The sequence below is a fragment of the Cryptomeria japonica genome, chromosome 5 (genome assembly GCF_030272615.1).
Source record: "Cryptomeria japonica chromosome 5, Sugi_1.0, whole genome shotgun sequence".
Classification (NCBI taxonomy): Eukaryota; Viridiplantae; Streptophyta; class Pinopsida; order Cupressales; family Cupressaceae; genus Cryptomeria; species Cryptomeria japonica.
Window position 1 is genome coordinate 871,671,539 of NC_081409.1, and position 17,340 is coordinate 871,688,878.

General features: G+C 33.6%; 2 protein-coding genes and 1 long non-coding RNA gene across 3 annotated transcripts; 2 read left to right on the forward strand and 1 right to left on the reverse strand.

Annotated features, from left to right (window-relative positions):
* The first annotated feature begins 2,575 nt into the window (after window positions 1-2,575).
* LOC131037853 (probable LRR receptor-like serine/threonine-protein kinase At3g47570) lies at window positions 2,576-5,791 on the forward strand. Its single transcript, XM_057970085.2, has 2 exons — window positions 2,576-5,213; window positions 5,301-5,791. The coding sequence occupies exons 1-2, from the start codon at window positions 2,576-2,578 to the stop codon at window positions 5,789-5,791; spliced, it is 3,129 nt and encodes a 1,042-aa protein (XP_057826068.2).
* A 1,735-nt stretch (window positions 5,792-7,526) lies between these two features.
* LOC131037869 (uncharacterized) lies at window positions 7,527-8,259 on the reverse strand. Its single transcript, XR_009104316.2, has 2 exons — window positions 7,987-8,259; window positions 7,527-7,884 (listed from the first exon to the last, which is right to left on the reverse strand). It is a non-coding gene; the product is annotated as an uncharacterized LOC131037869 (long non-coding RNA).
* Window positions 8,260-15,749: 7,490 nt separating this feature from the next.
* Window positions 15,750-17,273, forward strand: LOC131037855 (uncharacterized). Its single transcript, XM_059220283.1, has 8 exons — window positions 15,750-15,967; window positions 16,097-16,165; window positions 16,278-16,346; window positions 16,469-16,546; window positions 16,632-16,715; window positions 16,818-16,889; window positions 16,992-17,063; window positions 17,166-17,273. The coding sequence occupies exons 1-8, from the start codon at window positions 15,794-15,796 to the stop codon at window positions 17,235-17,237; spliced, it is 690 nt and encodes a 229-aa protein (XP_059076266.1). The 5' UTR covers window positions 15,750-15,793; the 3' UTR covers window positions 17,238-17,273.
* Window positions 17,274-17,340: the final 67 nt, after the last annotated feature.

The window sequence follows — 17,340 nt, forward strand, 5'->3', positions numbered from 1 at the left end:
TATTTCTTTGTTTTTAAAGTATTGTGTAGGCACTAGGTGTAAAAATGATCTATAGTTGTAGAATATTTGTGATCTCTTGATCAAGAGAGGAATTTAATCCTTGCCCAATATTTTGAGAATTTTATGTGGAATAGGTGATTTGATATCTCTATTGTGAGCTAGAAATTAATGCATTTGTTATGTTGTGCATGGAGAAAATCTCTATCCAAGTGGTCATTTCAAAACTATGACATTAAATCTACTTTTAAGTTGTAGAAATCAGCAAACAAATCATAGAAAAGCTATAGAGAATATAAATTTAAAGGGTGAACCATCCATAAAATTTATCACAACAAACAAACACACTATTCATTTATAAAAAGGTGAAAAATTCTTGCCCCAACATTTGTATTCTAGTTACATGATCAATTTGAAGGATTAAGGACAACTCATCAAAACTTATGGCCCTTGCTCACATGGTTAGATCACATGAGGGATAAAATCCTATGATTCCCACTAGTGAGGGATCAAACTCAACTCACTTTATATTATTTTCTCCCATAATTTTTTGAAGTCATTTAATGTGTGTGTGTGTGTGCGCGCGCGCGCGCGCGTGTGTGTGTGTGTGTGTGTGTGTGTGAGAGAGAGAGAGAGAGAGAGAGAGAGAGAGAGAGAGAGAGAGAGAGAGAGAGAGAGAGAGAGAGAGAGAGAGAGAGAGAGAGAGAGAGAGAGAGAGAGATTGCATAAAGGCATAAAACTTAAAATGAATGTACCTTTTAATTTCTAGCTCAAAATCAACTGTCACTTTTGTGTAAAAGTGTATTTTTATCTTGGTTCATTGAAAATGATTTAACAATATTTTTATAGTGTCATTTTTCAACAATATACATAGGGGACATAATTTAAGAGTGGTGTTCTTGTGTCATGTCTTATACACTTCCATCCATCAAGTATTTCATTTCTACAAGAACATCTACATCAGCATGGAGCCAAATCGACCTATTAATCCTCTCACACCCTTTAGTTATAACAAGTGAAAACTTGATATTCAACATATGCCAAATAAGATTGATTTAAAGAGTAACGATAGGTACTAAAAAAGAACCTAATGTTGCTAAACATAAAGAAAACATGGTTTAAAATATATGATCAAGTCTTCATTTTTTTGTCTCTTAGTCTATCTCTTGTAGTACTATTTCATATAGAAACCTTCAAATTACCTAATTAAGTTTGATAGCCTTACAAACATTTCATTGGAAGGTAGATGGAGTAAGAAAATGTGAGTTAGTAAATAAAATCATAGCATTGTGTAAAAGTTCTTTTCCTACTTTGGTGGATTATTTCACTTAGTTCAAATCATAAAGGTTGTAGCTAAAACAATATTGAATAAACAAAAAGGAGAATCAACTCATCCTTTATTAAATTTTAAAATTGTTGTGATTACTTTGTTTAATGTCTCTACCTTCTATTACACGAGAAGGGCTCTCGAAGCCATGTGAAAAATGTCATCATTATCCAATAGGCTTGTCTCACACTCTTCGATAGTTTATATGTGTGTCCATTTTTGTTAAACTTCCAACAAAATTTAATCGATGTAACTCATGTCATGATTTGGTTTTCACATTTTATTTACATGAAGCTTTGTCGTAGTATACAATGAAGGATCTTAGGAGACTTATAAAAAGATTTCTATTGTTTATTTATGTTAACTATAATATAATAAATTATCATCATTATTCTATATATATATATATAGCTTTTAATATATTATTTTAGGTGTAACCATTACACTTTGTTTTTATTTATTTATTTTATTATTTCATACAATTGCTAGTTATATGAATTAATTGCAAACATGACTTAAGGAAAAATGAAGCTAATATAGATGAAAGTCAAGCTAAATCTCAAGCTAAATCTCAAGCTCTTATTACCTAAAGATATTCAATTGAAACAAGAATAGCTTTGACATCGCCAAGCCACTCTTAAGCCATGGAAAGTTGCCTAAATTGGATATGAAGATGTTCTGTTTACCCAAACAAACTGTGAATGATTGAGTGTTTGTAATAGTTTTATTACAATAACAAGCTTATAAGACTCTGGCATTGACACCAAAAAGCTGTAGCATTTGAAATGTTTGGGACAATGGATAGAATCAGTGGACGGTGCAGATGAAACATGCTCTCGTGTAAAATACTCTAGAGTTGAATTTTATTATGTGCTGACCGTTTCTAGATAGTTGAAAGTTTTAACAAGTAGATTCAGAAAAATTGTATGCAAGGCATCTTTCGAAGCTTCTCCCAAGTCATATACACGTGGTTTGACTAATCAGCGTGATTCGAAGCTTCTCCCAAGTCATATACACGTGGTTTGACTAATCAGCGTGATTCGAAGCTTCTCCCAAGTCATATACACGTGGTTTGACTAATCAGCGTGGTGCTGAATGTGTATGTGGTTTGACTAGTCAGCGTGCTACTGATTTCTGCTGCATCTTCAATTTCTTTTATTTTTGCCTAATCATTTTATTCCTCCTCCATTTCACTCTATCCTTTTCAACTGCTTTGTGCGTTTTCCCTACCTCACAGTAGTTTGGTCTACCATGCCTGCTCTTCTGTTTTTTCTTTCAATTCTTTCCATATTCTTAATCTCCGCTCTTCCTCATTCTCCCAGCAATCTCGCTGAACAGCAAGAATTGCTATTGAGCTTTAAAGCTGCCGTTTCCATAAACGGCAATTCTCTGGCCGACTGGACTCCCCTTCACCCCTTCTGCAACTGGTCTGGTGTTATTTGTCACTCCTCTTCCCACTCTGTCCGTGCCATCAATTTAACCCAAATGAGTTTATACGGCACCATTTCTCCGGCGCTGGGCAATCTCTCCTCTCTTCGATCCCTCGATCTCTCCAACAATTACCTCACTGGTATCATTCCACCTCAACTGGGCCAACTCCCAAATCTGCGGATACTCTGGCTTCACCACAATAAATTACAAGGAACAATTTCGCCCGCTCTCTGCGCTCGCCGCAGTTTGTATGACCTGGAACTCTCCTACAACCAACTGCATGGCTGCATTCCGTCCGAGCTGAGCCTTCTCACAAGTTTGAACATCCTCTACTTGGGTGGTAACAATCTCACGGGTAACATTCCGCCCTCTTTCAAAAATCTCTCCACCTTAGTTCAATTGGATTTGAGCGACAATAAGTTATCGGGCTCCATTCCTCCCGAATTAGGAATGCTCACTAACCTGGAGCAACTTTACCTTTATAACAATAACTTATCAGGCACCATTCCCGGCTCTTTAACAAATCTACGAAAACTGAATAGATTAAGTTTAAACAGAAACCGGCTAAGTGGACACATTCCATGGGAAATTGGAACCAGGCTCTCCAATTTGGAACACCTTAGCTTATGGGGAAATCAGCTGAGTGGAAGCATACCAAACTCCTTGGGAAATTGTTCCCGTCTCAAACTACTTGCTTTAGAGAGGAACCAACTCGGAGGAACGGTTCCAATGGAGCTGGGAAAGTTAAACCTTCTTACAATTCTTTACCTACACACCAATCAACTTGTTAGTGGCAGCACTAACAAATTGGCCTTTCTCACTGCTCTCACAAATTGCTCCCGCTTGCAACTAATAGAAATGTCATATAATCATTTAACAGGTATATTGCCCCCATCCATAGGTCAACTGTCTTCCAATCTCAATTACTTGGGTTTACAAGGCAACCTAATAAGCGGTAGCATACCACAACATATTGTCAATCTGACAAACTTAGCTTTCTTAGATCTAAGCAATAATCTTTTTAGTGGCAATATTCCATCCGGAATTAAAAGATTCCGTGAGTTGGAAGAATTGTATTTGAATAGGAACAGATTAGAAGGAAGCATTCCAAGTGAGATAGGTCAAATGCAACATCTGGGGCTCTTAAATGTCAGTGACAACCAGTTATCTGGAAAAATTCCACATTCTCTTTGTAACTCCCAGCAGCTAAGACGTCTTTTTCTTCATCACAACAAGTTATCAGGGAAGATCCCTGTTAGTTTGGAGGGATGTCAGAAGTTGGAGCTTCTTGACTTGTCTCACAATAAACTAGTGGGAAGAATACCCGGTGAAGTCATTGCCAGCCTTAAGAACCTGCAATTCTACCTCAATCTTTCATGGAATTCTCTGCAAGGGTCGTTGCCACAGGAGATGAGTAAAATTGTCATGGCTCAAGCCATAGATATATCTGGAAACAAATTGACGGGGATCATTCCAATTTCTATAGGAGACTGTACAGCATTAGAGCATCTAAATTTGTCCCACAACGCCTTTGAAGGTTCGGTACCACGATCACTTTCCAAATTAAAATATCTCCAGGAGATAGATCTTTCTTACCATAATTTGTCGGGGCAGATTTCAGAAGCGGGGTTGTTTCCAAATAGAACTGTTGTAACATTGTTTATGGGGAACCCTGCCCTATGTGACCCAAAAAATTATTCCTTGTCTCCATGCCAAAATCAGCACCAGGGAAAAAATTTCCTACTGATAAAAATAGTCTTACCAGTTGCTGGAACCATTGCATTTGTATTAAGCTTCTTCATTATTGTAATGCTATGGAGGCATAAATTTTCAAGGAAATTAGTCAGTCCCTCAAGCTTTATGTTTCAAAAGCTCGGCTATCAAAAATTTTCTTATCAGGATCTTGTCATTGCAACTTCTGGATTTGATGAGTCAAACTTGCTTGGTGTGGGTAACTTTGGATCTGTCTACAAAGGCATTTTGAAGGATGGTAAGATTGTTGCCATCAAAGTTCTTAATTTGCAAAATGAAGAAGCTGATAAGACCTTTAACCTAGAATACAAATTGCTACGGAGGATTAGGCATCGTAACCTCGTCAAAATCATAAGTGCATTTTTCTACCCTGGTTTCAAAGGTTTGGTTCTTCAATTTGCATCTAATGGGAGCTTGGAGAAACATTTGCACTCTGGCAGAGATGGTGAGGGCATTTGTACAATGGGATTGAGTGTGTATTTGAGCATTGCTCTAGATGTAGCTCATGCAATGGAATATTTACATCATGATTGTCCTCTACAAATTGTGCATTGTGATTTAAAACCCAGCAACGTTCTCCTGGATGCCAACATGACAGCCCTTGTCACTGATTTTGGTATATCCCGGTTAACTACTACAAATTCCGTAGATTCACTGAGTACAACAACATTTGCACTCAAAGGATCCATTGGCTATATTGCTCCAGGTAAGATTTTTGAGTTATCTTTATATTGGCTTTATCATTTCCTTTATTAAAGCTTTTTAATAGTTTCCTGAATAAAATTAATTGCAGAGTATGGATTGGGTGCGAATATTTCTACAAAGGGAGATGTTTATAGTTACGGAATGCTGATATTAGAGATGATTACTAGGAAGAGGCCAAGTGATGACATGTTTGTGGGAAACCTGAACTTGCAAAAGTGGGTGAGGTTGTCTTTTCCAGACAGATTGGCAGATATTGTTGATAGTGAGCTGTTGAAAGATGTGAATGAAAATATGGAAGACAGTAGATGTCTTCTTTATTTTATTCATGTTGCTTTGCTTTGTACTGCTGAATCACCAAGAGAACGACCTTCCATAAGAGATGTAGCCAAAGCCTTGGAGAGCCTGAAGACATCTTTAATGGGAGGTGCAGCTGCTTCCAATTTAACAGCTACCATATCAGAACTTCTGGACAATACCAACCCACAGGAACAGCTGCTTCCAGCTACCATTTTAGAAACCCTGGACAATACCAACCCCACAGGAACATTGTCATCTGACAGTCAAAGCTCTACAGTTTAGATGCTTATAACATCGATTAGGAAGTTTTAGTCGATTATACTTGATAGTTTCAAGTTTGCCTTCCATCACAAGCTGGTCTTCTTTCCTGTCAAATCCACATAGTTAAATTCTAGCTCTCAGATTGTAAGTTGTTCTAATTCATGTGTTTTTCTTAAACTAGTTTAGGAAAGTTTGATGTTGTCAATACGTACATATTAAAATATCAATGCAAACTAATAACGTATTGTCCTATTTGTAACAAGAGCTGCAATGCAGCATAGTTCCTGCCAGCTGCCAAATGTTGGCAGGATGGTTATGGCATGGCATGATGCTGTATGTATGTCTTAGATTGAATGTCATTGTTTCTGGCTGATCATAAATGTTTGACATCCTAAGCACCCTGAGAGGGGTAACCTGAAAGCGATTTTTGTTGCAATTGGAACATAATTGGAACATAATCGTAAGCATATTGATTATATGGCCAATAGTTCTATTAATTTATTATAGATGGTGGAACTTAAAAGCAGACACATCAGAAATGAATTGGAGTATGACCAATGCATCTGTTTATTTATTATAAATAAATATCAAGGTTACCATGGATATAGCTACAATATGGCCCAATACAGTTTGGGTAACGTACCCAATGAAGCAGCAATGTCAGATACATATGGATTCAACAACCCACCTAATCAACTGTGCCATACACAACTCAACTATTTTTAAAAATAAAAATTTTGTGCCATACACAATTCGACTATTTTTAAAAATAAAAATTCTGAACCTTCAAACAAATTGATTTTTTTGTTTTTTTCATAAATCTAATTGAAAGAAGAGATATGCCGGATGCATTTCCATTTTTCTTGTGTGTTTTCTGTTTTCCCTATTTATGTTATTTTCTGTTTTCCCATTTTCAGTAGCCTATAGAAACAAAAAATATGATGCAATAAAATAATATGGCATAAAATTGGACAATACAAACTTATTAACTTGGCTCAACACTTAAAATATCTATTTCTTTTGGCGCTTAATTATGTTTTCCTTCTTGCTTAATTATGTTTTCCTTCTTTGATTTAACTGTATTTGAGGTGTGATTATATTAACATTATTATTACACAATTCTTAAATAAATAAAATTTAATTGTCACATACTTCTGTAGTAATGAAGCAGAGTGATTCTCTTATAATTTATCAACTAGCACTGAAATAAAGTGATTTTCTTTCTATAATTTATCAACTAGCACTGAAATAAAGTGATTTTCTTTCTATATAGACTAACGATTAAGTAAAAATAAATTATTAAATAACAATAAAACAAAATGATCTTCTTTACCATGATACAATAAAACAAAGAGAAAATAAGATTTCCCTGTGATAAACTAACATTAAGTAAAAAATATATGCTACCCTAATAAAAAAAAATGGGGCTACTGTTCTTATATCACCTTTGCAAAAAAAATAATTTATTTTTTTTATTTTTAATTTTTTAATTATTTTTTATAAAAGCCATGTCTTGCTTATTCCTATAGATCACCCCACAAGTCTAGCTGATAAGTGGAATTTTGGGGTGATAATGACTTTCGGAATCCCAGTAGAAAACTAGGATTATGTGTCCCACTCTAATTTCATGATATAAACTGGAAATGTGGAAAGATTCAATTACAAAATTTATAGATAATAATCAGGAAAAAATGAGCTAATGCTTTTTCTCATATAAATGTTTATAATAGAATACTCTGTTTCCCATTAACAAAACTTCAAAAAATCTGTGAACAACAAACTTGTTCACATGTGATAAATAGCTTTATTTTCTTTTTTTATAGACATAGTAAAAATAAATGGTAGTTCTTTTTAGAAACTTCTTACATAAGAGCGTCAGCGCTCCGATCCTTTTTTAAAGATAACAAGAAAATGAAAAGCAACTAACAATATTTTGTTGAGCAGCTATATATTACGAAGGTAGTCTCCAAAATTAAAGCTATACTTGATTCCCCAAATAAAAGTCTACAAAAAACAGACTGACGCCATTAATAAAAAGAGGAGGCTCATATCGCAGGTCTGGCGCCGTTAAAAAAAAGAGGAGGCTCATATCGCAGGTCCCAGGATACTCATCCCTGCACAACCAGCACATAAAATTAACAAAAAGCCGGAGAATGATTCAATCCTATTCCAGATGAGAATTAAATACCTATCTACAACGAAGACAAAGTACATACTAATTGAATAAATTTGAGATGGGTGATTTCTTTCAAAAACAAGATGCATTATGGTTATCCTGACAGCCTTATAATTTACAGCAAACCAATTTATTTCCGACAACTCATGGATTCCGGCTACAAGAGTCCCATTCTGCGTAAACTGCTTCATCAATGCATCAAACACTGGATCATCGTCTGATAAGGCTGGTGGTTGCTCACAATTCCATCGTCCTGTATATCATATATTCTCCGAAATTCATTTAAATTGGCTAATATTGTTCACGACCCACCATGAGGTATTCGTGTCACCAGCTTCATCCCTAACTGGCATGCAAAATAGGTGTCAATAAAATTGAATGCCACCAGATAAAGATCACAAAGGATAAAACAAAATGGGAGAATTATATTACAACTCTTTCCTGAATTCTCAAACGTAATAAAAAAGAATTAGATTAGGAAAGGAAAATTATGAAAAAAAGACAATAGATTCAGAAATTTGAAACAAAGCAGATGAACTTTTTATTAGAATAAGATATTAAAAAAATTTAAAGAAGAGGGAAAATGAAAAGGCATTGATATAGCCACAAATAAGAATGAAAATGTATTTAATTGAGTATTAAGAAGAGACTCTTTATATTTTAAAACTTGCATATGGTAAATTAAAAAATAGAAAATTTATAATAAATATGGTTTGAAAAATTGAAGTTTTAGGGCTTACATTTAAGCAATTCCAGTGTGATGGTGAAATTTGTATTATGTTAATTTTTATTTCATTTTGTGTATATTTTGAGAGAATGCCTTAAAATAAGATGAATTAAGTTAATGTTTATGAGAATATCCTAAAAAATTTAAACCCAACTTGAAGTCAACGAAAGTTTGGATCATGAAATAGAGTAACTATCTTGAGATTGGTGTATGATAGACTTAATCATTACATAGATAAGATGAATATGCAATGATACACACACATAGAAATAAAATAAAGCTACAAGAAAGTGTGCATGCATGATCAACTAATTCCTATGTAAATAGGCCTAAGCTTGCATAAGTTTATATTACATGTCACCATATAAATATATTAAGAAATTCCTTCAAAATGAAAAAAAATAAATATAAATTAACTTGAGTATATTAATATTAACTTAAGTTTTAATAACACAAATTTTTAATAACTAATTTCCAATTTTAAAAAAAAGTTTATTTTTTAATCCTTTAATTGAGACCTATGAATCCATGATGTCCAAATAGGAGACATTGCCCCCATCATAAGGACTCAATAATAACACTTTCACATGGTTTAAACCTTGGTGGAAATAACCACAACACCACAATGTTGTAACCATCACATTATGTCAATATTGACAAGAAAAAGTTTTAAATAAAAAAAAAGTTATTAAATATTTAAAAGAAAGCTTTGAAAGCTTTTAAAAGTCCCATAACTTTAAATAATAAAAAATAATATTTTTAAATAAATAGAAAATCTAAATAAAGCATTTCCGCATACTATATTTATATGAATTTATTATTATTTTAATTGAATTGATTAATTTTCTTTACAATAATGACTTATATAACATGTTTATATGTAATCATCGTAGTGATTAATTAATCAATCAGTAATTACCTAGGTCACTTATTACTTTATTACATAGGCTAAACTTATGAGTTCTTTTCTATTATTGGATTGAGCTAATTATAGATCATTGTTGTCTCATTATATAGGATGTGAACACTTATCACACTCTAATTTAATCCTCTCCTAGGGTTTCTATCTAGGGTTTTAACTTTATGCTTTTATAAGCATTCATTGTACTCATTATTTTCAATCCAAGTTATTCATGTTGATCTCAATATCACATCATCTCTTTCCAAATCAATCTCTTTTACAAGATTGCACAACATCAATCATGGCCTTTTTTTCTCCTCAGATGTGATAGATGTTTTGGTAGCAAGTAATTTATAGGAGTTGTGTGATTAGGTATCAACTCCAACATGGTATCAAAGCTACTTCTTTATGGGTTGATTTACATCTTCATTTTTTATCTCCTTTTGGGGAGATACTTATTGTATGCATGTGATAGTATTAGTACTTGGGGGCTTACATAGAGTCCTCCCTCTATCCTTCTTTTAATAGTGCAGTTATTTTATTTTCTCTCTTTTGAATAGTGTTTGGATTAAGGTGCCATTAACTTTATAAATTATATGTAATCAATTCCTCGTAAAGAGTGAGAGTGAAACTATTTATTTACTAACAACAGTAATGTTAATTGTTTATGTGCAATGGTTAGTATTGACATTTATCATGAGGTTGATCGTAGGTAAATATGGGGTTCCTAGAATTTATTATTAGTGTATGACAAGAGTAAGAGAATCTATTATTCTTAGTGTCTTACAATTGTAAGAAAGGTTTCCATGTGTAACATGTCATGACTTTAGCAAGTTTGTGCTTTTGACACCACATATCTCTTTTGCATTGGAGTTGGTTTTGGAAACTATTATCACAAAATTCTATACCCTTGACGAACCTCTAAGCTCATCAACCTTGTGACACATAGAAACAACCTCCCAAGTGTGGGACTTGTAGAAGTGAGGTTGAGTCTCTGTAGAAGGTCGACTTCCTTCATAGATTCAACCTCACATTAGTGTAAGGTCCCACACTTGAGAGGTTGATTCAATGTTTCACAAGGTTGGTGGTCAATCTTGATCATCTGGGGTGCAAAATTTTATGTTAATAGTTTTTGGCACGCCTAGTGGGATAGATATTTAAAGCATTCAAGAAAAAATCCAATTCTACTCCAAGCCATTGGCCATACCAAAAATTTTAGCATGCCCGATGGGACATCTTTTCAACATACATGTTGAGGATTCAATGCTTTTCCTGAGAAATTCAACCTTTGGAGGCAATCAATCAAGCACTTGGTGACTCTACGAATAAATCTACTAGTTAAGCAGTTCATTGCTCTAATCACCTAAAGACTTGGTGTGCTATTTAGTATCTTGCCTTTGGAGGTAATCAAATCAGCACCTCTCAACTCTGAGGATCAAATCCAGGCTCTTGTTTAGGATCAGCAACCATTTCACATCAAACAGTCGAACAAGAGCTCCTTCTATAGGTATTTTTCTTTGATAGTATGAACTTTTAGATTCTAGAAGTAGAGGGAGTAGCATAAAATCATGGCTATCCCTAGAATGGATACTTTTGTCACCTTTAATGGTAGCGACCCCTTATCTCTAGCAAAAAAGAATATCATCTCGGTTGCAGCCTTTAAGGATGTACCATTTTTGACTGGGGAGACCTCTATCAGCCTAGCTGAGCACATTCAAGGTGTAGCAGGCATCTACTCTGCCTTTGACATCACATAGGATAACATAGCAAGGAGGCTTCTTGCCTCTTCTTTCAAGGGAAAAGCCCTACAGTGGTTTAGGGGTCTACCCTCTAGTTCAATTCATAGATGGGATGAGCTAGGGGAGAAATTGTGCAAGGGGTTTGAAGACAAAAGTTACCCCTTGTCACTAGTTGAATAGCTAGCAACCATAAAGAGAGCCACTTATGAGTTTTTGTTAGATTTTAATTATAGTTTCTAGAAGACTTGGGATAGGATCCCTGCTTTAGTTATGACATCTACTAATTATACATTTTTATATTTCCTCGGGGCTATAAATAGTGATAAAGTTGTGATGATATAGTCACTGGGAGGGGATAATCTTACAAAGGCATATGACACTGCCATCAAGGCAGAAAGATTTTTAATTCAAGCAAGGAAGCTTCCTCCTAGCCCTTCATTTCCCTTACTCCCAATGGATCCTTCAGGTCGAGAACTTGTACCTACATCTCCTCCACCTTTAAAGATTAAGGGGCCTAACAATGAGTTGGTTTTACTCATAATGAAGCAATCTCAAAAGAATGGGCTTTGTCAACAACAAAGTCAAGGCTATCAGCGTAAGAGCAATCTTGTTCAAGGGAAAAATTGGAGTTATCAGGTTGCTCAAGGGTATGTGCAAGCTAATGAGTCACAAATTCGCGGAAGTCTGCGTGTTGGAAAATGCGCTCCGCAAAACGGGCCCCCGTTTTTAAAAAACGGGGGCTCGTTAATGGTTCGGGCTCCCGAGCCGAAAGGTCACGGGGTGCCGAAGCCAGATAAAATGGGCCCCCATTTTTTAATAAACGGGCCCCCATTTTTAAACAAAACGTGGGCCCGTTTTTAAAAAACGGGGGCCCGTTTTGAAAAGCTATTTTTACCCTTTTTTTGGGATAATTTTTCATTTTACTGTTGCACAAGAAGATATTGAAAATGGGCCCCCGTGTTGTGGTTTCCACTTCAAACCTCCACCACTATCCCAGGTGCACATTCTGTCACCTATTTTCACAGTTCATAATTTTCTTGTATATTTTTCTCTTTTTTTGGTGTATTATTTAGTTTTTTTTTTATTATTTTAGTTTTTTTTAATAGTAGCATATAAATAAATTATTTTTTATATTTGTAAATTCTTGATTTTGATGTAAAATATTTTTGAACAGTTAACCCTAAACCGTAATCAACAAATTTAGAAACCAAAACCAAACCTAGATAATTAACAAAATGAAATCGACACAAACAAAAAACCAAAAATGAAATGGGAACAAAAACAAAAACGTTCGAAAATGAAATCAACACAAACAAAAAACCGAAAATGAAATGGAAACAAAAACAAAAACGTTCGAAAATGAAATCGACACAAACAAAAAACCAAAAATGAAATGGAAACAAAAACAAAAATGTTCGAAAATGAAATTGACATAAAACCGAACATATGTACCTAAATTGTTCTTAATCCTCATTAGGCAATACAAAAGTTACCACTAAATTAGTATAACCTTAAAAGTAATTAACATTAAGTTTTTCAAATTTTAGATATGAAAGTTTAGGCTTAGGTTTATGCCATGTCATGGCATAAAGGTCCTATTATGTCATGTGATGGTATAAAAGGATCAATTATGGACACAATTTTAGAGCAAAACTAGATAAGTTACTAAAATTGGAGTTTGGTTTACATAGGTTCATAAAGGAAGCTAATATGCCAAATATATAATTCATTAATACAAAATAAAAAATATTCTTGATTTATAATGTTGATTGATAATGAGTTTTCTAAATGGGGTGCTAATTATATATACATCTAAAAGATTTGAAAAATATAATTCCCAAGAAGTATTTTGAATATACAATTGAGGATATATATAATCTCATGGTTAAAGATGCTTAATTTCGATGAAAGTTATTTTTTGTATTACTATGTAAGAAATCCATAAATGGAATGAAAGTAAGACATGGCCATCTAGCATAGATCATCTTATATGTTGAAGGAGTATTTTGAGTTATATTAGAATTATTTGATGTGATTAAGTCCTAATTTTAGGATATGTAGAGTTCTTTTACTTTTAAGGTTGAAATAAAACATGGTGATTATGTTTTATTATCACTTTTATGCTTAACCTAGGTAAAAGTTTTAATGGAATTATTTTCATATTTAGATATATAGATCACAACTTATTATTATTTGTATGTTTCTTGTTTCTTTGAAAGAAATGCATATTGATTTATTTATAAGTAATAATTTATCTAATTATGCATTTATGAAATATATAGAAATTGAGATTTTTTTATTGAGGCTAATTAATTTTAAAACTCAATGGTTATATCCACTATCTAATGATGTAATATATCCAATGTTCTCCCCTTCTTACATATATTTGAACAAGAGATGGAATATTTCAAGACTTGAATGCAACCCTTATGTAAACTTTAATGATGTACATCTACTGATCCTCCTCACTAACCAAGAAACACTAGACTAACTCCATTAATGAATATTTCGAATTTAAAACCTATCAAATGTCTATAAAACATGAGAGAACCTAAAGGGTCTATATCCTCCTTGCCTAATGAGAGAGCAACATTTCTTTGAAAGTCCCAATGAGCCTCAAATGATCCTAATGAATGTAGGGCAGTCTTAATGAACCTAAGAAAGTCCTAATGAGCCTAAGAAAGCAATAATGAACTTGGGACAATCCTAATGAACCTAGGATAGTCCTAATGAACCTACGATAGTGTAAACAAGCCTAGTATAGTGTAAGAAAAAAACACTACAAAAAAGACCTCAAATGCGTTAAATGAATTTCCCAATAACGCACTCGTGTTTATCTTTTTTTGGTCATTTGGCTACCTTTTTTTACAACATCTTGGTGTATATGCCCCTAAGAAGACCTTTTCCTCAAAACTTTCTTGGATCATGAACTCCTCATGTGCACCAAACATTTAAGTTGCCACTTGGAAGCTTCTAATGCACACAATCCTTTCAATCAATCTACTCCATTGATCTCTCAAAACAATCTTAGTATTTAATCCTCTATCCTTCATTTCTTATTGAACTTTGTAAGAGAATTTGTGTATGGATTGATATCTTAAATTTTATAGAAAGATTATATATGAAAACAAATGATTGCGGAGTTTTATAATAAATGATTTATAGGAAATAATATTTTTTGAAGACCTTTTGTAAATTATAATCTTGTGTAGATTTGATTATGGGAGAAATTTAATGGTGAAATATGCTTAACTCTTCAAAAGTTTTGATGTTTTGTCTTTACATGACAACCACTTAGAATATAATATGTTTTAAGTATGTCATTTATAGTCATGGGAGATTAGTTTTTTTTTAAGATTGTTTGAAGACTAATCAATGTAATATGAATTGATGACAATTATCTCAAAACTACGTAATTGAATTCTAATAGATTTATGATGTTTCATTGAAAGTTTTTATTAAGTTTTATGCGCAAATTTTATATTTCAAGATTCAATAGTATGTACATGTATATTTTTTTAAGTTCAATATTATATTATATATTTCATGTGTATCTCATTCAACAACATAGAAATGTTACTATTTATAAATGTTTTTTTTTAATTTAGTAAAATAGATTCTTCTTTGACATAGAGTTGTATATAATTCATGTATATCTTTATATATGCAGGAGTTCTTTGCCATCATGGATGTTTTTGACATAGATGAACTATTAGGTGAAAATCCCCCACCACAACCCCCTCCTCCTCCTCCTCCTCCTCCTCCACCACCACCACCACCACCACAACCCCCTAGATTGGATGAAATTCATTTAAGAGAACGAATTAATGAAAACCTACAAGTGATTGAACAAAACATTGCTGCTATCCAAAATGAGCAAGTCATGCCACCCCATCTTGTAGAGTTTGCAAAATCAATGCAAACTGTTGTCGAGTCAGTTAGATCTGTTGATTCTCAATTAGATCAATTTCATAGACGACGACAAGAGTTGCGTGATTTTTATGCCGATGGTTTAACTTATAGACAAATCACAGATTTGAAAATAACCAAAGCTCATTTATGTCCATATTTTACCAACCCAAAAACAAGAGAACCAATGCAACCTAACCAGAAAAGAATTTCAATTAGGTGGTGTGTGCATCCAGAAATGGCTAGATACTTTTGGGATAGATGGTGGATGGTTTTTGATTATCCACCACATCGTAATTATGAGGTCCCTTTTTATTTTTTGAAGAAATTATACTGTGAGTTTGTAATGAACCAAAAACCAAATTATTTTGATATTAAGTCATTCCAAGGTGTTGGTCGTGGAATGCCACAGCATAGATTAGGGGCACGGAGTAATAATCCCCTACCGGATCCACCCATAGTTCCACTTGTTGCTCCATCAATTCCTGCAGATGTCCAAAATACATCATTCATTTCGACATTAGATGCTTTGACTTCCCTCACAGGGAACCTGAGTGAGCAAGCTGCTCACATGGCATCTGCTCCTCGATGGATGCCACATATGTGTTCGAGTTGTCATGAGACGTGTGTAGGTCCTACTACTGCTGCAGGATCTACTTCAGTTCCAGATGAGCATGATGCAGCAGATGATAGTATGATGACATCTTATATGGATTTTCTTTGCTCGGATGTTCATCTTGACCAGGTATAGATATATATAATATACATGTACATGTCAATGTTTTTATGTACTTTATTAAATATAGGTATAAACTAAGTGCATCTCTTTTTTTATACAATCTAATACTTCATTAAATAAATTCTGTTTATGTAGATAAGGACTACGCCTAATATTAGAGTTAATATTGCATCTACTGGAAGACAACTCGGCACACCTTATGGGGTATAGTATAAATTTCTATCTAGACATTGTACTAGATCTTTTTAAGTTAATATGCTATCGTCGTATATTATATAAATTTTCATGTTGATACATTGAATGCTTCTTTCTCCAGGATTCAGGTCATGAGGGACCCTCTACATCACATCAAGAAGAGGGTCTGACTATTGTGACACCATCTATGGTATGTATCTTATAATTCTTAACTTAAATATGAACTCTTACAATATTGTAACTTTACTTGAAATTATTTAGTACACATATATATGTTCACTAAATATGATTTCATTAAATGCATGTATGCAGGTGGACACTACCATTAGGATAGGTTATCCTCATAATTTTGATCAGAGCCAATTTGAACGCACATCGACATCCTTTGAGGTATTAATATGTAATACTTAATTTGATCTTATTTTTACTCTTAATTTAAGATTTAATTGGACACTTTGAATTTGACCTTGTACAGGAGTTAGCTAGCACTGCATTTGGTGTTGATACTGCACAAGATACTGCTAGAGGAGATACTGCTACAGGATCTGATGAGCATATGGTAAGTTTGTAACTTAATTTATGAATTCTACTATATTTGATAAATGATTCTTTTAATAGTTAATTTCAAGTAATATTTTAATATTATTTTTTTATTGTACAGCATGAGACAGGTGGATCTGGACCACGTCCCGAGGACAAGAGAGATACTGCTATAGGATCTGATGAGCATATGGTAAGTTTGTAACTTAATTTACGAATTCTACTATATTTGATAAATGATTCTTTTAATAGTTAATTTCAAGTAATATTTTAATATTATTTTTTTATTGTACAGCATGAGACAGGTGGATCTGGACCACGTCCTGGGGACAAGAGAGATACTGCTACAGGATCTGATGAGCATATGGTAAGTTTGTAACTTAATTTACGAATTCTACTATATTTGATAAATGATTCTTTTAATAGTTAATTTCAAGTAATATTTTAATATTATTTTTTTATTGTACAGCATGAGACAGGTGGATCTGGACCACGTCCTGGGGACAAGAGACCACGAGATGTTATTGATGATAGCACTTAGATTTTACTATTTATTTGGCTTTGATATGTACTTTTTTATGGACTTTACACATTTGTTTACACGTGGACATACTTTATATATATGGATAGTTGCATAATAGGAT